At 37.9% G+C, this 25,079-nt stretch overlaps 2 protein-coding genes across 2 annotated transcripts in view; both read right to left on the reverse strand.

Annotated features, from left to right (window-relative positions):
• Window positions 1–25,079, reverse strand: part of LOC311072354 (uncharacterized protein) — a 193,495-nt gene that overhangs the window by 14,626 nt on the left and 153,790 nt on the right. The gene's annotated exons all lie outside the window — the stretch shown is intronic.
• angel1 (angel homolog 1) lies at window positions 2,065–24,326 on the reverse strand. The gene is made up of 11 exons (XM_084096334.1): window positions 24,176–24,326; window positions 20,047–20,225; window positions 16,822–17,278; window positions 15,281–15,498; window positions 14,042–14,111; window positions 12,650–13,080; window positions 11,992–12,118; window positions 10,013–10,138; window positions 9,720–9,750; window positions 7,939–8,102; window positions 2,065–3,038 (listed from the first exon to the last, which is right to left on the reverse strand). Exons 1-11 carry the CDS (start codon window positions 24,237–24,239, stop codon window positions 2,872–2,874), a joined length of 2,034 nt encoding a protein of 677 aa, XP_083952460.1. The 5' UTR covers window positions 24,240–24,326; the 3' UTR covers window positions 2,065–2,871.

Raw genomic sequence — 25,079 nt, forward strand, 5'->3', positions numbered from 1 at the left:
GACTTCAGGTGTTGAAGGCGTAGTCTGCAGTAAAACGGCTTTTTACTCAGGCTCAGGCTGTAAAAGGCTTGTTTCTACGGCGAAGGCTTGCAGAGGAGTCAGAGACGTAAATTGTGTCGCTGAAGGAGATAAATCTTAGCCTGACTTTGTCATACTCAGATTCTAGTCAGAATGTGAGTCTGATACTGCTCCATTGGGCTGTGATTATGGGGCGTGTTTCAACCGAACCAGGAAAGAAAATGCCTCTGCACTCAATTGGATAGACCTACAACCAATCAGAGCAACGGAGTAAGTGACATATATTTTTCATTCATGTTTTCGATCGACAAATGCCTTGATCGCGGTCGATATCTTCTATAACAGATGCGATGGCGGAATCTACACATGATGTTATATAAACAAAGTTCGGGAGGAGCACGTTCAAATAATCAATCCAATCAACTTGTCATCAAACAATTACCATGTCTACCCTATCAGCATGAGAGGAAGCATATATTTATTCACTGTGTCAACTCACCTAACATTCCTTGACAGTTTTCAGCATCCCTCCACTCACTCTTGGACTGTTCTTCCACAGCCTGGAATACGGGAGTACTCTGGGTTTGGGCCAAATACCGAGCCCGGAGCCTTTCCTCGAAAAGCACGCCAAATATGCATTTATTCTATCTGACTTATTTGTAAGTGTGAACTCGTGAAATCTCAATTTTCCAGGGGCAGTCATCTTTGTTGTAAACAAATTCAACCCAAGCGCTCTTTGGTGACGTGGATGATTACGTTACTGTTGATCATCTGTCCATCATAGTATAAAGCCCGCCCTGACAATTTGATTGGTCCGATAATAGCTCCTCAACGGATCAAGTCCAGACCGAACTTCCCGACCTAAACATTTTGTGTTTAAGCTAAGTTCGGCTGGCATCCAGGCTAGATAAATTTGCTATAATGGCGAATTCGGGCTCTAATATAGACTTAGCCACACCCAATTTGGCGGTCTCTGACATGAGCCAGACACTCACTGTGCTAGCTGTGCAGCTGCAAATGCGTTTTACATTTTAGGCTTCAGTATTATCGAGGAAAAGGATTTTCCCCACTGCGTGTAGCTACGCAATACGAAAAGGAACCTTGATTACGGTGCCGCTGTCTGTTTTAGCAGCTACTGCCATCCGACGCAGAAACAGGTCAATGAATGCACGCATGTCACCTGATCCACAAATGCACATCTTACTTGTTGCATCCACAAATTCTGACCAACATTAATGCAAAATCCAGCCTTTATATTTATGCTTTTTATATAAATGCTGCAAATTCATGTAACACTGGATTATGCTCACACAAGTTGTAAAGTATGCTATTAGTTTAAATGTAGTAACGCAAATTTGTGAATTTGTCAAACAGATGGGTAGTTTTGCACACATCAATAATCAGCACCAGGCCTATTCATTTGTAGTTTGTGTGTGGTTTGTGAAATACTTAAAAACCGCGAAAAGTCTCAAAATCCAAATTAATTAAATGAGATTGACTCAGAAAAGAAGTCAATGAATGTGTGTCGCCTGATCCACAAATGCACATCTTCTGTTGTATGCGCAAATCATTTAACACTAACACAAAAGAAAACATTTGTATTAACAAAAATGAATCTATTTATACAAAATACTGCACATTTATTTAATTCTGAATTTTGCACACGCAAGTTGAAAGGCATTTGGTTAGTGGATAGTAAAACATCCATTGAGTTGACTTACATTTATCAAGTTTATGCATAATTGTGCATGCATGTGTTAATCATTTTGAGACTAAATTCGTCCCATACAAAAGTATATTTTTCTTCACAAAAAGAGTACATACTTTTAGGGTGTAGTATAATTAGCCGAACTGAGACGCAGCATTTATCTTCGTCACGTCGGGAGCGGATCAGGATTTATCTTCGTCACGTCGGGAGCGGATCAGGAATGGTCGTCTCTTACACTCAGTTTTCAGATGTGATTCGTCTGCACTGAAGATGGAGTTTGTGTAAAGCAGATCCGACTCAACACACAAGCAGCACAACAAATGTGACGCCACACAAACCATGTTGAATCATGTTTTATTGCGGATAACTGCTGCTTTTCCTTTTTACTTGCAAACTCTTTTCAGTTCGATGTTCAGCTGTTGGGCTTCAAGCTTCTGCATATAGCCAAATAGTAGCCTGACCTTTCATTTATTATGAATATGATGTAAACACACAGACTAATGATGAAAGTCCAGACAGCTTTAAAATAAAAATAAGCTTACCATAGTGATTTATACCATTTCGAAAATGGTTTTATGATGTACTTGCTCATTTTTATCTTTGTAAATGAAAAAAAATGAAAAAATGAAACAAACGTGTTTAATTTCTGCACCTAATGGAATTGAAAAATTATAATTTCCAGACAGGTTTTCCAAACATTTCTGTCCCCTGCCTAAAAACCAATGATAGTTTGTGTCTTGACCAGCCTTACCTGTTGAGAAGCAAATGTTTGATGCCTGTGAAAAACTAGAACAAATGCATCACAAAGGTGATAATGCTGTTTTACGAACCCTGCTAATGTGTGCGTCTTCAAACCGGCACAGCACTTAAACTAAAAGCAAAAACAACAGCAGCACATGCAGTTATTTATTCAGGTCTGTTCAAAGTATAAATTCAAAACCAAAACAAAAGAAATACAAAAAGTGTATCATAAATGCAAGTGCATTTTGATTAAACTATTGGAGGCGTAAATGGTGCATCTTCAAATGCCATGCTGGAGAATATTCACACATTATTCACACGAACAAAATATTCATCTGACCAAAAATATATATTTTTTTTTCCATTCACAATCCAATTATAAGGCAATTAAAGACAAACGATCCTTACACTAGACGACTATTAGAGTCGGGCAGTGAGCGGAGCTGGAGCTTGACCAGCAGACTGAGGTGATCGGAGGGGAAAGTTTGGTTGGGAAGACCCTTCAGAGACCAGAGATCATCCTCCGACAGCAGAGACAGACGACCCAACATCTGCAGACCACCAGCGCTCTCTGTGCGGAAACACACACACACACACACACACACACATGCTGACATCATCAGTCATGTGACAGTCATCAGTCATGTGACGTCATCAGCGTCATCAGTCGTCACATCATCAGTCGTGTGACATCATCAGTCATCAGTCGTCACGTCATCAGTCGTCACATCATCAGTCATGTCGTGTGACGTCATCACGTCATCAGTCGTCACGTCATCAGTCATCAGTCGTGTGACGTCATCAGTCGTCACGTCATCAGTCATCACGTCATCAGTCGTGTGACATCATCAGTCGTGTGACATCATCAGTCGTCTGACAGTCAACAAACAGAGCCTGAAGCTTCAAACAATAATACCATCAAATAACAGTCAAAAAATATATACAGTTTATTGAACTTTTAGACAAAATATTAAAAAAAAGAAGTTTGCATGTGTTTTTTGTTGAGTATCATATTTGATACATCAGGCGTTTATGGCTCGTATAGTCTGATAAAGTGAGAATATGGAGGAAAAACAGCTCAGTTTTCACAGGCCCAAAGTGAGCAAAAATATGCAATTTGTGGCAGATGCTGATATTATTATGAACAAAAAGATGAAATTCTGATGCTTGTGATCAATGAGATCTTTATAACAGCAGATACTTACATAAAACGCATTTAAATATCAATATCTGCCAATAATGTCTTATTTAGATGATATTTAAATGCTTAGTTTTATGATCAAAGCTCTGTAGTTTTAAATCATATAATGCAATGCAATATAATGATGATTGAGAGATGAACAAATAAACCTTCCTCAAAAGCCTGATGATCATATTTGATACGCATGATTTTTCTATAAATGATGTATGATAATCAAGTAAATCGAAGCTGCTTCAGTTTCAGGAGGAGATCGTGTGCGACAGGTTTATCTGATCATGTTGAGGACTTAAAGACCTTATAAATATGATACAGTAGCACTAACACAAATTGTTGAAAATTAAAAAGACAATTAAATGCTAATTCAACAGATAAAATTACAATGTTTGATTCGGGACGGATCAAAGTCAGTGCGGTTACAAATATTTGATGGCTTTAGGCCTTGTCCACACTAATACACTTTCGTTTGTAAATGCATCTTTCTCTCTCCGTTTTGTGCTTCTGTTCACACTGAGACGCATTTTTATTAAAGGTCCCGTATTATGCCCCTTTTCACAAGATGTAAAATAAGTCTCTGATGTCCCCAGAGTGTGTATGTGAAGTTTTAGCTCAAAATACCCAACAGATAATTTTTTACAGCATGTTTAAATTGTCATTTTTTGGGGCTCAGAAAAACGTGCTGTTTTAGTGTGTGCCCTTTAAATGCAAATAAGCAGCTGCTGCACGGCACAGGGGGCGGAGCTTCATGAGCTTGCGCTCAGTCTCTCAGGACAATTTCATCTCACGGAATGATGATAATATCAGAAACTCTCAGTAACGGTGTTCATTTCGAGTCGGACAATAATGCCTACAGAGTCAGAGTGCTGTATAGAGATGAAACAGGTATAGTTTAGTAGTTTAATTACGGTTATAACGTATTTGTCATCTGTTTGTATGTATCCATTATTAATAGCCTACAAGTCTGCTGTCTGAATGATGATCAAACATATACTGATGAGTTTAATAAAGTTTATTGTACATCAAACAAAAGATGAAGCGTCAGTTTTACTTCAGAAAATCACCGTAAGAGCTGAGTAAACACAGTAAGTTATAAGAAGTGCGCAAGTACATAAACGAATTTCGGTAGAGTTGAGGGAGCATTTTCTTTAAAAACAAAATAATTCCACCTCGTCTTCAGCGGCTGCCTCAGATTTCGGGAGTAAATAGAGAGAGCTATGTGGATTAATACATCCAGCCACACAACACCTACAACGCTTGGGAGACATTCTCATCTATGGCTGTGAACTCGATCAGGGCGGGGCTATGTTAGAACGGCAGTGTCTGTCAACACTCGTGGGCGGGGCCTGTGGCTTTAGTGACGTCAATAAAACAGCATTCTGAAAACAGGTCGTTGGGAGACACTGCTGATGATTTATGGGGATTAATAAAAAAAGGAGTGAGTGGATTTTTATCACTATTGGCTGGTTGTGTACACACACTGCCAACACACCTTTATGTCCAAACAGCATGCAAAAGTGAATTTTGCATAATAGGGGAACTTTAATGAAAACGAAGCTTTTTGAAAACGCTCTCCAAAGTGGACAAATTTGAAAACGCTGTTTCGTGTTGTAGTGTGGACTGTGAAAACTATTTGAAAACGATGACGTAAGTTTAGTCATGTGACACATATTGTACCAATAGATATTCATGTTTATACCAGTATTGTGCCTGTTATGAGCTTTTCACTTTCACACAGTTGCTAAAATATGTTACTTTGCAAACTCTTCATATCACAGTCCTGCAAATGACAGAAAATTCACTCACATTTGCTAAACATGAGAGCAGTTTTAGCGTTTTACACCAAACAGATAATGGTGACTGAGAGAGACGCTTCAGTGAATGAGGAGATATTTTGCTAAATAAAATGATCCTGTCAGAATAATTGCGCGATAACTTTATTATTTACTTTCCATCTCAGTGAGCTTTTGTGAGGATGTACTCATGCGCAGTAAAGGTGAATTTAGTGTTTTTCTACTTTTCAGTGTGGATGAGAAGCTTTTGGAAAACCACTGAAAACGCCAGTGTGGACGGAGAGCGCTTTGAAACGAAAACGGCGTTTTCAAATATATCTGGATTAATCTAGACCAGCGGTTTTCACTTATAAAATGGGTCGCCAGGATGATTTAAGGAAAATATAATTAAATTAAAAAACAAAATTTGTTTTCATTAAATCATTGTCTATAGGTCTATATAAAAGAAACGCGAAATATGGCTATTTAAACAATTAATAGATTAATAAAACGAAAGAAAAAACTGACAGCATGCTGCTGAGTTTGTTTCATATCTGTGAGGCGCGGCAGACCGAGACGGCAGTTTGTTTGTTTTCTTTATTTTACAAAAGTACAATGTTGTGTTTTATTGCGAGTGTACACAAATATAAATAAATACTTTGCAGTTTCGAATGATGTCCTGAACAAAATAACGGAGTATATTTTTATGATTCCATCGCGCCGACGCCTCACACACACACAACATATTCCAGCATTGCAATCTTGACATCGCAGCCGGTTCATTATCAAAATAAAATAGTCAACCTAACATAAAAATTACACTGCTCTGTTTAAATAGTCAGTAGCCTACAATTCGTGCCACGTAAGCACCGCTCCACTGATGTTTCCAAGCACATTTTTGCGCATGTGAAGAGGGTGATTTTCTTTGAAGAAGGATCGATATTGGAACGTGAGTGAAGTACAAAGAAGCCCACGGGCGTAATTTCATATGGGGACAGGGGGACATGTCCCCCCCCCCACTTTTCAAAATCCCTTTTGTTATTTATTTATATAGTGTGCACGCGATGTTCCTGGACCTGGACGCGCGCATCGACATAGGTCCTGCTCCTCCGTGGTATCGCGGTTGCGGCACAGGAGATGAAACGCCAGAAACAACAACAGGTGACTTTAGCTGTCGTTATATGATCCCGCTCTTATTCATGCAAATGCTTTTAAACCATTCATGCGCGACAAGACAAAAGAGAACGCGCTGTCAGTGAATGTCCTCCTGACACACACACATACGCACGACCCACCGATAAACACGCGCCAGAATCGCACAGACACGCCAGTATCAAGTTCTTTTTCGCGCTAGAATGAACAACATACATGTATGCCAAAATGTCCGTTTTGTCGAGTATCCTCACAAGAAAAGTCTTAAATGAGTTAAATAAAATCTTAAATGAAAGTAAAGAGTAGTGAGAGAATGGGATGCGTGAGATCGTCGCTGGTCCTAAAGTGGCAGCAGCTTATTCTCTCTGTCAGTAAAGTTAACCAAAGGACAAAGAAAACACAGAAAATCACTCACTGCTCTTGACTAAAGAATGCTTGTAGCTTTAATAAGGATTTATCTATATTTAGTTTATAATTTATGCAGTGCGGAATGTTTTGATAACCTTATTCAATTTATGTACATTTCATACCTGTAAGACAGGAAAGGCACAGGTAAATATGACATTTATAATGGGTTTATGTAAGGTTTGTTTTAAGTTCACTTAAATTAAAAGTTGTTATATTTTTTGAAGCCTAATAAATATTTAAAATTTGGGGGGATAATCATTTTAATTTTTTTCTTAGAAGCCTATAATAAATAATAGTTTAACATCCAAATAAATCGCGAATATGGAAAAAAATGTATTCGAATGAGAGAGTTACGTGAGCCCAACGCCGCTTACTTTCACTTTCGCTTTAAATTATTTCGTTTTGGCTTGTTTATAGATTTTTTTTTTTTCATTCTTGTTCTGTTCTGAATATCATTGAATTTAAAGGATTTGTTGTGGAATATTTTTAGTGTATTTTTTAAGCATACAGCAAACGATAGTAGGCTATTAATTGGTTAAAATTCTTACAATGGTCAATGGTTAACCGGTTAATTAGCATCCCTGTAGCTTTAGCTAGATCAAAAGAGTGCAGAATCAACTTTGCGTTGCGATCGCGTCACGGATAAGCCACTGCACGTGCGTCATCAAAAGCGGTTGTTAAGAAAAGTGCTGAGCTGAATTTTTGTGCCAGCTGTGCACAACAGAGCACTTTTAAATGACAATAAAGTCTAATGCGCGTTTAGCCCATTGTATTCTGTATGCTTGGCTTAAGAATAGGCCTATATAGGCCTATGGGTCGCGTCAATAAAAAAAATAAAATAAAGGGTCGCTCTTGAAAAAGTTTGAAAACCACTGATCTAGACGAAGCCTTAAACTGAGCTCATCTTCATGCTGGATGATAGTTGATGGAGCTCAGGTCATTACCTTCCTCTCCAGCAGATCCGCTCCTCCGGGTGGAGTAGAAGATGTAGTCGACCATGGCCGCCCCGTCTGAGTTCAGTGTGGAGACCGCAGGGGTCTGAGTGTCGGGACGCTCCTCGCTGTAAGCTGACGCCAGGCTCAGCGTGTGATGTAAGGTGAGCCCGAACCTGCAAACACAATCAGATTCATGTGAGGAACGGGAGATGCTTCTGAACTTGGGTTATAATAACTGTACAAAACTGTGCGTAGGATCCTTACTAAAAGTGTATGTGCGCACGAAAGCCTAAAATGGCTTACGGCAAAGAATATTCAGACTTATAAAACCGTGCGTACGCCAGAACCTGCGCAAAATTCCCTTTATAAATCCCAGTCAGCGGAAGATTGTGCACTCATGCGTCTCCTCCCCAAAATAACCATATATGGCGCTTACAACGCCTCGTTTTACTATGCATATCCTCATCTGCATATCATTTGCATATGCATATTCATCCACGTGATACCATGTTTAATCCTCGCTGTATTAAAACATTAAAACACAGCATGCCACAGGAAAAGTGTTCAAAAGCAGCGCATCCACTACAAATATTTATATTTAATAGAATTTTGTAACTTCTCAGTAATGATTTCATGTAGTTTAAGTGCTTAACTCCATTAATGAGAATGGCATATTTAATCTAAATGTGTATATCTGATGTAAAACATAGTTTAAATCATTATTTTATTAATTTAAACTGTTATTGTGAACATGCACTGTATTTATGATTAGGACTGTATTTATGCCGTCAGTCCCTCAGCTCACCATCGGTGTCGCCAAACGTCTCCAGAATGTTCGTACGCATGGGTCAGATTTTTCTTACAGGTCCGCACATTCTCCCGTCAAGTTTGCTTTCATAAATCACAACTTAAGTGTGGGAAGTGGCATACGGCTCTTTCAGGGCCTGTTTTGTGCGATGCAACGGTTATAAATGAGGCGCTGAGTTTCTCTTCGTTTTCTCCATGGACCATAAGGACCAGCTGACCAATGAGCTTCCAGATGTGAAGCGCTAGAAATGCACAGCATTGAACTGAAATTATGGTACAAAATAAAACTATAGATTAAATGTATATAGGCTCTCGCAATAATCAATATATCGACTTATCGCACAATATATGTACATGACCTCAATAATTTTTGGTGACGCAATATATCGCCCATTATGTTTACATGACAATAAATGTCACCAACATTTTGCCAGTTGTGCTGTGATCTTGTCTGTTCTCCATGTCGGAGGCAAAAGTGGGGATCGGTCAGTTCCTTCATACACATCGACAGGTGAAAAAAAAGCGTGATTTGAGACGTTATAGTGTTTTACTAAAGACAACTTGGAAAAATAAGTCCAAATGCACTCGATTTCAAAGCCGCAATCCACTGTTCTGGTGCAAATATAAACGGCACAGCGCAAAATGGTGCATATTAAAATAGGTTTAGCAGCAGATATGACCTGTTGAGGCATCTGTGCCTTTGTTCATACAGACATCTGACTGCTAAGTAGGTTTGTGTGAACCCTTACTTTACAGAGAAAAGAAGGGCAGGGAAATATCTGTAAATGGAAAATCTCCATAAGTGCCTTTTGTGCATGATACCTAATTTACGATGATCACTAAAATATGCGATAGGAAAAAAAGGCAATTTAAATAAGTGTCTCAAGTGTCTCATGGAAGAAGCCGATTCTCTGATTAATGCTTTTCTCCTCAGGATTATGGCTTGGCAAAGACTTGTTAAACCTGAACACCAGCTGACTCACCTCCTACTGAACATTTCCATGTCTTCTGGGTCTGGAAATAAAAACAAGAAATACCATCATTGCAAACACTTCAGACACATGCAGAAGTCGTCCACAGTCCACAGTTACGCTCATTAAAATCCACTCTAGAGACTTAGTAACTACTAGATAATAAGTTTGTAATAAACTCTGTACATTTGTTGCACTATTTGTTCTTAAATCAATTGAATAGTGCATTAATTGTATCTCAGTGCGGATTAATGTCAGAACTAGGCTTAGCGTTGACTCGAGTGCAGCCAGTGTGAATCGATCACCTGGTGTTTTGTCGGTGACTCCTGGTATGAGCTCCAGATCCGCGGGCCGCACACACGCCGCCGGACAGTAACGCAGCTGAAGCATCGAGTCATGGCTGTACTGGAGATTATACACTGGAAAAATACCTTTATGCACAGAATTAAACACATGCATGTTGGGAATCAAAACCTACTGATGATTTTGGTTCCTTAACGATTATATACATTATACACTGAACAAAAAACAATGCTATGTTTGATTACATATCTTAAAGATTAGTTCACTTCAGAATGAAAATTTCCTGATAATTCACGCGTAACGTAGGCGGAAGAACAGACCTAGTGTTTACACAGCGAACGTGCAAAGACTAAGACAAACGTCATTTACAAAAAAACAAAAAAAATACAAAAACAAGGTAAAACAACGATGTCAGACGATTTTGAAGTTGGAGGAGAAAATAACATGGAGTTTTTCACCCTTCCCTACATTTATAAACCTGAACACACTTGACCTTTCAATGTGATTACGTAATGCGTGGCGCATCACAGCTAGTGCAAGACCAACATTTGTGTTTAAAAGTATATAAATTGTTTATATATATATAAACAACCTTCAACCCGTTGGACCCCATTGAAGACACTATATGGAGAAACATCCTGGAATGTTTTCCTCAAAAACCTTCATTTCTTTTCAACCGAAGAAAGAAAGACATGAACATCTTGGATGACGTGGGGGAGAGTAAATTATCAGGAAATTTTAATTTGTGAACCAATCCTTTAATATTGCTCCAGTAATTTTGACTCGGAGAAGAATTTCTTTTTTCTGAAAATGCTGGTTAATGTTTTTGCATTGGACGAAAACTTACCGGCTTTGTTCACACAGAGTATAACAACTACCCAAAAACAATTTTTTAAAAAGTTTTGAACTTTTAGGGTATTTTTCCACCACATTTTTACGCTTGCTGGGTCAAAAACAAACGGCCAACAAAAAATTGCTAATAAATCTCTCTTTACGCTTTGTAATCACCAAATATTGGATACAATCTTTTTTATCAACTTGTTTGCATTCAATTAGCACAGGTTTTGTATGTTTTTTTTTTACTGACTGATCGTAGGCCTCATTGATCTGAGCTCATGCCCCTCATGTATGAAGGAAAAACTTTTACACAAGCTAATTGACCTCAAAAATGCATGAGCTCAGATCAATCACTTCCAAAAAGACATACAAAACCAGTGACAACTGAAAGAAAACAAGTTGACAAAAGATTGAATCCAGTATTTGGTAATAATATAGCATGATTAGAGATTTACACGCAATTTAAAAGGTCGGCCATTTTTGACCCGGAACACTAATTTAGCCCTTATGGACATTTTCGTCTTTTTCAGTTTTGTTTAATGTCAACTGCAAACTGCATACATTTTGGCACAGGTGTGTATTTGTATTGGAATTTTACAATTTCATCCCCATTTCCTTTAATAAATCTATTTTGCACTAGAAACACAAAATAGTTCTACTCAGAACAAAACAGGACAAAACAGTCCCCATTGAAACCCATTAAAACTGCAATTTTTAATCCCAGGGACATTTAACTATAAAATGATGCAATCTTTGTTAATAGGCTTTCATTCTGTTGGCAAGGCTTCAAAATGTAAATAAAAAAAAAATGTTTACAAGATGGTGCTATTTCCTCAGGTTTGGGCTATAAAGCAAATACTCGCTTTATTCCCGTTTTCTGCTTCTGCATATTATAGAGGCAATTGGATAAATTATGCAGCGATAATTGTGTGGGTGTGTTAAATGAGACCAAACTTAAGTCTGTGCTCCCAGGCTTCACATTTTTATGACTCTTTTTTTGACATTTTTGTCCACTATGGACCTATGTGTAACGGTTTTTAATTGATGCACAAGGGTTAGGTGTAAAGGTAACAATAATAGACAGTATTTTCAATTTCAAGCAACCACAGAAAGATTGTCCTGAAACGATGTGACTGGCACTGACCTGACGCTGCGGTCTGGGATTCAGACTTGTACTGACAGCGGTCACTGATGCCGAGGCTGCTGGGCCACAAGGGGGCGAAAAGCCTCGCCTGATGGACTTTATATGACAAATCCATCTGTCCTGAAACCTGCAAAGGCAAACAATACATTCAGTGTTTTCTACAAACAGCAGCAGTGATCAGAATCATACACGCATACAAGAAGCACACAACAGGAAATATTAATAGGAATATACACAATAGGAATATTTTTGAGTTTTCCGATGGACACAAGATTTATGTCTTTGCCCACGTAGAATCCACTGTCATCTGTAAAGCTTAAGAGGATCAGGTCATGTGCGCTCGCGCTGCCGTTTGCTTGAACTGAGGCACTGCAGTGATAGAGCAGAAAAAGATTGCGACAGCTCGAGAGACGTGTTATGTTGGTTTTTAATCCCAGAAATCCATTTTAAACAATATCGGTTGAATAATCGGTTGTCGGCACGTACGGTCAAACCTAAATATATCGGTATCGGTAAAATCCACTATCGGTCGACCTCTACTGATCACCCTGCCGGGTTTATTCTGAGATAACAACCGGCTGGATGTACATCATCCCTTACTTAAATCTGGGTCCTGTAGTGAAACCTCTGCTGTCCCACGAGTAAACGGGTCACTCACCATCCAGGTTGGTAGCCCGTGGTAGTAGAGCTGTCCGCTGCTGATGAACCTCCACAGAGGGCTGTTGGGTAAAGCGTTAAAGTCCCCACATAAGACAACCTCACAGCGCCGTCCTTCACTCCAGCATTTCTTGATCATGATGTCGATCTCCGCTAACACGATGGCCAGCTGCGCGAGCTTCACGTCTCCTCTCCTGGGGTTGAACAGCAGGTGTGTGTTGGCCACACACACGGGGCTGAACGCTTTGGCCTGCGCTGACAGTGGCTGGAGGAGGAGCACGATGCCCACGTTGTCCCGATCCAGCAGCTCGCAGTCCGGTCGCCGAAACTCCAGCAGCTTGACGGAGAGCAGGGTAAAGCGCTCCCTGTGATAACACACCGCACAGCCGTCCGTTTTGGTTCCTGTGCGTCGTTTGAAGCTGCAGGTGTAACCTTGATGAAAAAAAATAACATGATTGAATGGGTGATTAAGAGAAAACTCAGCACCTGTCTGACTGAAGTTCTCAAAACTCAGGTGTTCATGTGAAAAATGTGCATTAAGGGATTTAATTGTTGCAATTGGAAAATTTGCACAAGTTGTAAATGACAAAGAGGCTCTTCAAACACAAAATTAAGACTGCCGGACACCTTTCATATGCATTTGGAAGCCATGGAGTGACATTTATTATCAGGGTTGTAATAAAGGATACTTAATAACGAATGATACGGTACAACTACTTACTCAGTGCACTCGCTTAAAGTCCCCTGTGGTGAAAATCCAGCTTTTAATGTTGTTTATGTGTCTATGTGGTGTTTTTAATATGCTTTAAGACAAACCATGTGTAAATTCATAAGTCGACACCATTGCTGAGTATTTCCTCCTTAAAACTGCAGTGAACCAAAGAGTCTCAAAAACACGTGTGATCGTCAACCAGTGGATCTCTGAGCTGAGTGAGTGGAGGCGGGGCTCATTTGCATATTCATAGAACTGCATATTCTAAATGAGGCAAGGGTGATGAGTTACATTCAAGATATTTTAAGGCATTGAAAAAGGAAAAAACATTTAAATATCACATTTTGGTGATCAAAGATGAGTTTTAAGGGATAAAATTATTGACTACAGGGGGACTTTAAAGCTTTAACAAATTTTATCTGCGAGATTGTTTGCATCGTTGTAAAATGTAACTAACAAAGCTGCTTTGAAAAGCACAATACAAACACATTTGACTTGAATTTATCTACACATTGGGTCATTTATTTCATTAGGCTTTTTTTTTTTTTTTTTTTTTTTTTTTTTTTTTTGCAGGCTTGTTCCTCAATAGGGGAAGATTATCCTCTCTGTTATGTTATCAGCGGCAGGTTCATTTCATGTTCCCAGAATAATTCTGGCAGCGGTTTATGTTCAGCACCTCACCCATTTCAGTCAGGACAGGATACATCTGCTTATGAAAGTGATCTTCTTGAACTTCTTGAAGACAAATAATCTGTACAGAAGAGGAAACATTCATATTAGTGCAACAGTAAATAAAAGCACATCCGGTCTGACCGGCGTTAGCTTCGATTTAGCCGAAGCAAGTCGATCTCAGGAATGCAGGGAGTACGGCAAAGTGACGCAGCCTCTCGTTCCCTTCTCAGGGAACTAGCGTTACAGTCATAACCTGAGACGTTATTTTACCTACATTACCCATGATGCTGTGCAGAAAATTCCACCAATCAGAGTCGCGGCAAGCAAAATTGTTCAAGAGCTCTTTAGCTCCGCCCACTCCCATGATATAATCAAGTCCGTTTCCCTACGCTCTCAGTAATAGTTTCATATTCGTTTTTTATTTCATTTGTCATCAAGCCATCAAGTTCACAGTCTTGTATTTTTGTTAAATTTTACATTTTATTTTTCGGGGTGTCTATTTACACTAAGTGTAACTAGCCTCTGCCAACAAAACGGATAGTTACACTAACTCCGCCCACTGACATCTGATTGGGCCAGACAAAATTAGGGAATACACTGTATTGTCAGCAGTAGCAATAGTGTCTGTAGGAGTCAGGCGTGTAGCAGAAAGCTTTGACACAAATAGACCCGAGTTTGAATCCACCTTTTGCCGAACTCTCCCTACTCCCTTTTCCCATCACAGATCAGATCAGAGAGGCATTTATTTTCAGTAAAAATGAAGAAAATATTAAAAAAGTGGAAATAAAGTGTCTAACCTGTGTTTAATAATAAAGTGTTTAGGGTTAGGGGTAGCTGTAGGGAGGAATCCATTTAATAATTTTAATAAATACAACAATTTACTCTGTATGTTATTATTTTATGCGGTTTAATGTACAACACCACAGTGTAGCAAATAGTATCTGCCACTATTTTTAAGTATAAATAGCATCTAACTACTATTTATACTTATTGTAAAGAAAATACTGCTATTTTTACATAGTGTAAATAGAATCAAAGGTTGTGCTGATGTGATTCTCCCCATAGCTGGTTGGTTCTGTTCATGGCTCATAATGCTTTAACAAGGACTTTTTAATATCCCCATGGGAAAAATGAATGGAAAAAATACTCCAGGAACCAGCGGTGCTGAAGAAGTGGACGGCGCTAATGCACTCTATTAGAATCAATGGTCCGTCATGTTTCTGTGTTTGGGGTTGCCTGTGGTCTTACGTCAGGTTGCCAGATCTGCAGCTCCTTCAGGATGGTCCGGAGCCGGGCGTCCCACGCTAACACTTCCTCCGGGCAGTGTGTGTACAGACCGGGATTCGCCTCCAGCAGATCCTGAGCCAGGATATTGTACGACATGATGCTGAAGTCAAACGCATCAGCCGCGTCCACAAAGGCGCCGGTCCGGGATTCACCAAAGTCCTCCCACACTCGCCACGCCACTTGGAAAGAGGACAAAGGACACTGTGTGTGATTACAATGTACAGTCATTTAAAAGGAAGATTGAGTCGTCTACACAATCATTTAGCAGATGATATCTATGTGTAACTTTACCAGTCAGATGTTTGGACACATCTACTCGGCTCTTTATTATTATTTCCATATTTCATATTATCAATTTTGTGCTGCTTCATATTTTTGTGAAAAATGATACATTTTATTTTTCAGGAATGTTTGATGAATAGAAAGTTCAAAAGAACAGCATTTATTTGAGATAGAATTTAAATGTAAAAATGTCACCATACTTTTACCCATTTGATTAACCATGTACATTAAGACAATTTTTTATTGCTTTTCTGAAATTGTTTTGTATTGCTTTTCTGAAATGTTTAAATATGCAAATTATGTATTATCTAATTAAATACGCACCAATATGTATACATTTCCAGAACAGAAATCTGAACATTGGATAAAGCCAAGTTCACAATTCTTGTTTTATTTTGTTAGTATATTAGAGTTAATTTTGGATTTCTTATAAAGCAGAAAATACTTTCAACGGACAGAAACATAAAATTTTCCCATGTTTTTTTCTTTAAACCAGGGGAATGTTATATGATCAAACCTTCAAAATATAGATACTGTATGAATAAAACTGTAAAGTGTGGTGTGTGTAAAGCTGCTTAAGTGGAGATTTCTGACTTGTAATTGAAATCTACCGATGCAAATAGATAAAGTGAAGAAGAAAAAAAACACTTAATTGTGTGTTTTGGATGTTTTCTTTCCACTAGTCTGAAAGAAGACAAGTTATGGAAGCAAAATCTCAAACCTGACCAGCACATGAAAAAACAATGGTTTTGTCTTTGTTTGTTTTTTGGACTGTTCAATGATTAAATCGCATCCAAAATAAAAGTTTGTGTTTTATTTGTGTTATATATGTGTGTGTACTGTGTATAATTATTTTGTATATTTAAATACACACATATGCATGTATATATTTAAGAAAAAAATATGTTATTTATAATATATATATATTTTGATATAATATAAATTATATATATATATATATATATATATATATATATACAGTATATACATGCAAATATTTCTTAAATATATACATGCATGTGTGTGTATTTAAATATACAAAATAATTATACACAGTACACACACATATATTATGTAAACAAACTTTTTTTTTGGATGTGATTAATCCTTGCACTGCCCTAGTTTTTACATATTTCAGTAATCGAAGCAGACATCTTTAAAATCATTCAGTCAGTGCGTCTAAACTTCTGTCTGGAAGAGTGTATATTTTTGAATCCCACCTTCAATACTGTCATTGTCTTGAAAGGCAGGATAGTAGCTGACGTCAGGAAACTGCACGTAAGGGCAATAACACATCTGAGACAGTCCGAGACCGGTGGGGAAGTGCCAGCCGAAGGGCTCCGCTTCTGTCTGAACCTGAGAGTCTGCAAGCAGAGCTGCCAGGTCAAACACTGGGCTGCCGGTGTGGAGAAGAGCCTCGCTTCCAGAGTCAGAGTCAAAGCCCAGGTAGATGTCAGACAGGGAGGAATCCACTATACGGTCATCATCACATCCCGCATGTGCATCAGTCTGAGCGCAGCTGTGTTCGTCCATATCAGAGTGACTCTGAAAGTCAGTTCTGGCAAACGCAGACTCATTCATCACAGGGTCACGATCATTCGTTTCTTCCTCCAGCACCAAAGCCACTTTCTCATCGTCTGTGTTTCCATCGTTCACAGAAGTTTCCATGCAGGCGATCTGCAGGGTTTTAAAAATCAGATTTTAAGAGCTGCATAAAATGATTGCCACATGGGCGGGGGGGAAGAGCATAATTATGACTGTGAAAACTACAATATACAGATTTTGACAAAAACAACAAGTGAACCTCACATTTCATCCTTTAAACCATTTTTTATGGGATGAGTCAAAATTATAAATTATTATTTTTATATTCTGTTGATTATATTTAAAATACATGATTATGTAGGATATATTATATATTTAAAATGCATTATTATGCAGGATATATTATATATGCATATACATGTTTAGATTTTCAGAATGCACATTTGCTTCTTTTTAGAGTAAAAAGTGATTATATTCATATTCTGTTTGTTAAATATATATTATATATTTAAAATGCATGATTATGCATGATATATTATATATGCCTCAGCATGCACATTTGCTTCTTTTTGATCCATCGGTTTAGAAAACTGCATTTCAAGAGGTCTTAAACTTGGATACAGAAAGGAATCGCGATATGGCTTAATAATGTGATTGATTTTTTTACTTCAAATTGGTGATGATTTACAGCAGGTGCTGCTGATGGAACAGCAGAAATATAGCGCTTACCCTGGTAAACCCTGTATACACTGTGCAAATTAGAACAGCTAATTTCTCCAAAAGGCCACAATTTTGCATGCAATATATAAACACTATAAGGTAAACAATGTCATAATTCATCAACAGTAGATCAATAAGTGATCGTTTGGCATAAACGTGCAGTTTTCACTGATTGTGAACTGCTCTGAAACCACGAGCTTGTAGAACGAGCAACAGCACAGCATTTTACTCTGACACATGCAGCGCTTATTATTACATCATCACCTTTTGAAGTTTAATAATCAATCATATTAAGCCATACTATGATTTCTGTTTCCAAATTTAAGACCTCTTGAAATGATAAATAAGACTTTTCTTGAACCATTTAAGATATTTAAAGTCCCCCTGTGGTGAAAGTCAAGTTTTTAATGTTGTTTATAGCCCTATTCGCACGGGATTAGTATTACCTAGGGACCTCCGGTAATTTGTAATAATCGCAGAGGTCGTCTGTGATTTTTATCCCGTGCGAATCTGCCATGTCTGTAAAAATGTCTGTAAAAATTCCCCCGAAAATTACCTACCGTATTTCGGCCAACACAGGGGTCCTCTGATAATACCAGTCCCGTGCGAATCCCCATGTCTGTGATTTGGGCTGTTTTTCTGTGAGCCTATCGTTTTCTAAAGAACGTAATAACCATTATGGGCCGTTTAACAGTCCGTTTTTCTCCAATAAAAACTATGAAGTGCTGCAAAAGAAAAAACAACTACTATCAGTACTACGGACGTGATCCGGAAGCTCAACTCGGACCGTTGTCATGGAAACGTCAAATTAATGGGTGTTTCTCAATATGCGTTCCTCAGCGATCTTGCGTCCTTGTGTTCTCGTTTTACGTCATCATAACCGTCGAAGTTCAGACCCAATTCTCAAGAACGCAAGTACAGAGGACGCATGAAAGAACCCGGATGTGTTCTTGATACCGAGGATGCATCGAATGCAGACTTGAGCTAGTACTCGCCTGGTGTCCCAGAAGTCATTGCGGCCGGTTCCGAGTTCGTTCTTCCAAGGAAGCTTGGCAAGACCGGTCTCCACGAGAACACAAGTCCGTTCTCTGCGTTCTTGGAATTGAGAAACAGCCTAAGTATTTTGGCGCAACATGGAAGCTCATTTGGAAAGTTTGGACGCTTTTTGTGGTAGTGTAACTTCTGTATCGTGGAGCATTTCTTTGTCTCACATGGCCTCTAAAGACGTCCATCCTGTAAGTATCTCAAGAAATCAAAGTGTGAAAGAGTAAAAATGATATAAAATGAAATAAACCAAATAAAATGAATAGAAAAACAAGCCTATCGCGACGTTTCGGTATTTATAATACCTTCTTCAGGCAGGCTTGTTGTAAATATGGACAAAGAATAAAAGAAAAAGAAGATATATATTTATACAATAATATGATATTCTATAATATATATATAATATATTTCTCTAATAAATTGGTTTTAAATAAGTTATTTTTTTGAATTGCAATACTGCAGCGCGATCTTCGTTTCAGCACGTTCAGCTAGTGAAGTGTGAATGGGTGGGCGCACGCTGTAAAGTCCGTAAACTCGAGGGAATTACGAACATTTATTTGCCTGTGTGAATGAGCCACCAAAAACACAGACGTCAGGGGGTAATTTCTTAATTACAGAGGTCCAGGGGTAATACTAATCCCGTGCGAATAGGGCTTAAGTGTCTATGTGGTGTTTTTAATATGCTTTAAGACAAACCATGTGTAAATTCATAAGTCGACACCATTGCTGAGTATTTTCTCCTTAAAACTACAGTGAACCAAAGACAGTCTCAAAAACACGCTTTGAAATCGCTGGTGTTTCTGACGTCACAAACTACCTTGTAACCAATCAGATCAACGTGTGATCGTCAACCAGTGGATCTCTGAGCTGAGTGAGTGAGTGGAGGCGGGGCTCATTTGCATAGTCATAGAACCACGCATATTAAATGAGGCAAGGGTGTCGAGTTACATTCAAGATATTTTAAGGCATTGAAAAAGGAAAAAAAACATTTAAATAAGTTATTTTGGTGATCAAAGATCAGTTTTAAGGGATACAACAATTGACTACAGGGGGACTTTAAGGCATTTTATGGCCTTAAATTTGATAAAACTGAATTGAAGACTTTAAGGACCGCAGGGACCCGGTCCATCTGTTACCTCCAGCGTTCCCTGAGGACTCTCTGTCTCCGTGTGGTCCGGATCGGGACCGGTGTCGGTGTCTCCAGCGCTGTGCCACTGCAGTGACAGGCCCGTCTGCTGTGGTCCAGAAACAGCGCCACCACCATCCCAGACCTCTTTCCCATTAACATACACAAACGGTGCCTTGCGCCACAATTCTGTCGAGAGAAAATATAAAAGTGACACACAGATTAATTTGGAAATGTGTTTCACACAGTGTCATTTCCATGACTAGGTCACTCACTTTGAAGAGACAGTGTCATTTATTTCTTAAATTTACATCAGGTTCTGTTTTTTGGAAAAGGATAGTGTATGAATATGGTAATATTTCAGAGCCAAGGGCAGACTGGGGCTAGCTGTCACATGGGGAACTTGTCATGATGTAACGATCAGATTTTAAATAAAAAATTAAATTGTACATAAATCAGGTTATGAATTCTTCCAAAACTCCACTATGACTTTTTGTGTTATACTCGGCTTGTCTTTGTATGTTCCATCCAGACAGACTGTCAGTCTGTGTGTTGGAGGTGAGGATTTTACTGTGACTCTTTCTGCATGTTACAGTGTTACACCAGTAGGTGGCGACAAAGTCTTTATGAGTGAGTCATTGAATCATTCATTCAACCAATTTGATTAATTTAGGAACTGTTGCTGCATCCCAATTCACATCATATCCATCCTAAATGGTATTCAAAATCAGAAAATTTGTGGTGAAAAACTACATTACCCATGATGCTGTGCAGAAAATTCCACCAATTAGAGTGTCACAGTGATCAAATCGTGCCAAAAGAGTTCTTTAGGTCCGCCCACTCCCATGAAGCACCGCAGATGATGTGATCAAGTCAAAATATATTGTTTCTTTCTACAGATGTAATCAACAAATTTAAATGAATGGTTTTAAATTTTCTCTATTGATTTTAATTAGTTTGTCATTCACAATGCTTCATGGGATTGTAGTTCTTTCCCTCACTAAAGTTCACAGTCTTCTATCTCTGTCTTTTTGTCTAATGTTCATATACTTTTTTTTTTTTTTGCTTCAATTCAAAGTTTATGATGTTGTGATTCTTCCTGTTGTGAAAAGATTTTGTTTAAATCCTTATTTGTTTAAAAAAAAAAATACTTCTGGAACCAACCCCACAGAAAAAATCCGGCACTAATGCAGGAGGATCCGGTTCAGAACTACAAACACGACTTAAAGGACAAATCCAGTGAAAAATGAACCTAGGGGTAATTAACACATGGTTACCGAGTCGATCGTTCCCTGCGATGCGTTTTCATGAAAATCGAATGTAAAGAGTTTTATCTTTAAAAACAGATTAGCTCATAACACTAGTATATGTCTGTAAACGCGTAATGTACTGTCTTTATAAAGTATCTTCTTATTAAACTGTCTGTACACTAACAAAGTTCTCAATGCTTCGGTTTGCATGTAGGGACCTTCATTATGCTACCGTGTTAGTGTGAGGCTATTTTGAGCCTTGTTAGTGGTATTAACTAGCGATTTACTTTTACTTACTCTGTGCCCCATATACTAGTGTTATGAGCTAATCTGTTTTTAAAGATAAAACTCTTTACATTCGATTTTCATGAAAACGCATCCCAGGGAACGATCGACTCAGTAACCATGTGTTAATTACCCCTAGGTTCATTTTTCACTGGATTTGTCCTTTAAGAGTTAAAAAAAACTACAAACATGGCGGATATGTGAGCCTGATGGTTAAAGTTAGCATGAAATGGAAGTAATGCTAGTCTTTTCTCCTCTATTGTGCCGTATATCGAGTGAAACGCTTCTGGAAAAAGAACAAATGTGGGCGGGGCTTTATTTTGTCCATAGGGAATTGATTGGATGGTTGTGGTTTGCTATTAATGGATCTCATGCGAGTGACAGGTTATAGCCCCGCCCTCGTCATCAGATAATAGACTTCACTCTTCTCATCACTCTGATTAAAAGATTACGAGGCATATAAATAAAATAAAATAAATAATTATTATAATAAATACTGCAATGTTCCATAAAAAAAACAATTGTCCATTTTTATTTCATGGTGACTTTCTTAGGGCCCTTAGAGAGCCATTCCACCGAATGGGTGACATTTACTTGTTGTAACTCTTCAAAATTAAACGTTACTTTTTTTATCTTTTTTCTACAATGAATCTAATACTAGGCCTACACATATTTAACTATTCAAAATGTGTATTGGTCAATCTCAGGCAACTTTATTATTTTTTTTACAAGGATTCTAAGCAGAAGATGGATGCATGTTTTCTCAGTCCTGTTACTGAAACTCATGTGCCATTTAAAAAGCATGTTTAAAAGCATCTCAATTAAATCCATTGTTTTCCCCAAAAGAAAGTGTTTATTTTAAAGAAATTGTTGGTTATATGTTCAAATAATTGATATTTGTGACAAAAAAAAATATATATATATATTAAGGCAAGGTGTATTTTAGTAAAAAACACAAAGCCATTTTTTCATTTTAAAGAAGTCCGAAGCCTCAAATGTATAATCTTTTTATTACTTAATTTATTAAACAATTGAATAAATGATGGACCAAACAAAACTGATTAAAAAAAAAAAAAACAGTGGTTTAACTTTATTTTTTTAGAAAAAAAAAAATTGTAACAGGAATGAGTGTCCATATGTGTGTGCATGAGAGAGCGTGTACATGACTGTGTGTGTATACGATTTCTGTGTTATTTCACAGCGAAGGAGGTGGAAAAAGAAAGAAGGAGAGAGAGGAGAAGAGAGAGAAACAGAGAAAGAGGGAAGTTAAGACAAAAAGGGGGGAAAAGAGAGGGTTGCGGGTGTGTTTCGCTCCTTCCACTGCAATATGCCATAGCTGGGTGTTTCTGGCACCTGCAGAGTATGGGCTTTCTCCATCTTCTACAAAATATAAGAGATACAAAATGTTTGTCACTTCGTGGTGGACTGGCTCCCTGGAAGTATGGCATTCACATCGTAAAACTAATGTCTACAATTTAAGTAATTGCAACCTTAAAACTCATAATTCAGGTGAATAGTATTAGATCAACTAATATTTACAGTATTAAATCAACAAAACAGAGGACTCTACTCACTCCTGTTACTTTAACTCACTGTTATTTTTCATGAGTAACAGGACTGAAAGTAACAGGATTGAGTTTTTAAGGAAAAAGTTATCAAATACATGACATATGGCCACACAGCATACATGCTAATAGCATGAGGACACTGAGCAAATTCTAGTGACTTACCAAAAGTTAATATTTTTAAAATAAACAAATAACATCTAAGAAGTAATTTAGGTAACAGGACAGTATGTTGAGATTGACCTTCTCAGTCAAATATACAGAAATTAAAATGAGAGGACTTACTTTTGGTCTTCCCATTGCCTTCAGAAGATCCAGATGATGCAACTTCCTGTTGAAAATGTGTCTTGTGGAATATTCCAAGTTTTTCAGAGGGGGACATGTGTTAGGGTAACAGGAGGACTGAGTGAAAACCCGGGGACACGACTAAAATGTGTATTTTATCTAAAATATTAGATTTTTTTTCTTTTTTTTTTTCTCATGACAACAAAACAAAACATTTAAAGCATAGATTTGATATAAAGTCACACAACAATGCAAAAAAAAAAAAAAAAAGTTTCTGAAGAATTCTGAAGAAAATTAGTCCATGAAAACAAAAATAGAACGGAATTCATAGGAAACATTCAAAAATAAACCAACCCTTAGAGATATTTACTTGATTAAAAAGTGTGACAGCCAGCCCCGGACTATTCCTAAATCAAAATACCATGGTATTCCCATCTAATACCATCACTGCACCAGATGGGTTATGTTAGAAATGATTTGATTGGGTGGTTTGACAGCATTGACGGATGGATGACTGATTGATTGACAGCGTGCACATAAATGAAGGCCCGCAGAACCCAACTGTATGTCAGCATCTGCTGACCGCTTATTCTGTCGCCACACTTTATATGCATTATTCAACCCAAACCTCGACATGTTGCGCGTCTCACGGACGCTGTTGTGGTTCGTTTAGCCTCGGGCGCACGTGCTCGTGCTCGTCCTCGTTCTGCAACATCAACAAACAGCAAACTGAACGAAACAGAGAACTTCTTACCTGAGAGTCTTCCGATGAACATCGAGAGCGGATAGAGCACATACAACATCACACTCGCTATCATGATTCACAGGAGCACAAGAACAAACTTTATTCATAACGCTGAACGTAAACAGCATGACGACCAACGCCAGCGGGATGACGTCACGACCAACAGAAGCGTACCTGTCATGTTTTTGTTTAAAAACATTCATTATTTTTCATTAAATTGTATTCGTTCAGTATACAGTATCTTTTATATATGTTGTGCCTGAATATGATTGTTGTTTGCAATGTTATGAGTTCATAAAAGCTGTTTTTGATCGGTAATATTGGATGAATTTATGGATGACGTTATCAGAACTGCGTGCATTTGCATCTAAATTGCATCATACAGTATTTAGTGATGAGCTTAGCATGCACAGAATTATAATGCATCATATTTAGTTGTTATAGCACAAAATTGAAAAGATAGCCTCCTACCTTGGAAAACAGTTGACACAAAAATCCTCAAAAAATTGTTCAGATGGAGTAATGCATACAAACTGTTCATGCTCAGATCAAAACATGTATGGCTATTTATTTAATTTTACAATTTTACATTTACACATGTTTTGATCTAAACATGAACATTTGTGAGATTTATTCCATTTGACCAATTCTGAGGATTATTATTATTGTTGTTGTTGTTGTTTTTGTCATTTGATAAGTCTTTTCCAAGGTACTACTAGGACATCTTTTCAATTTCGTGCTATAACAATTAAATAAGCAAATTGTTTGTATTTATTTTGTTCATGCATTACCATGGCAACTTATTTTAAAGTCCCGCTGTAGTCAATCATTTTATCCCTTAAAACTCATCTTTGATCACCAAAATTAAATATTTAAATGTTTTTTTCCTTGAAGAAAATCTCTTCATGCCTGA

The sequence above is a fragment of the Abramis brama genome (genome assembly GCF_963993115.1).
Source record: "Abramis brama genome assembly, chromosome: 21".
Taxonomy (NCBI): Eukaryota; Metazoa; Chordata; class Actinopteri; order Cypriniformes; family Leuciscidae; genus Abramis; species Abramis brama.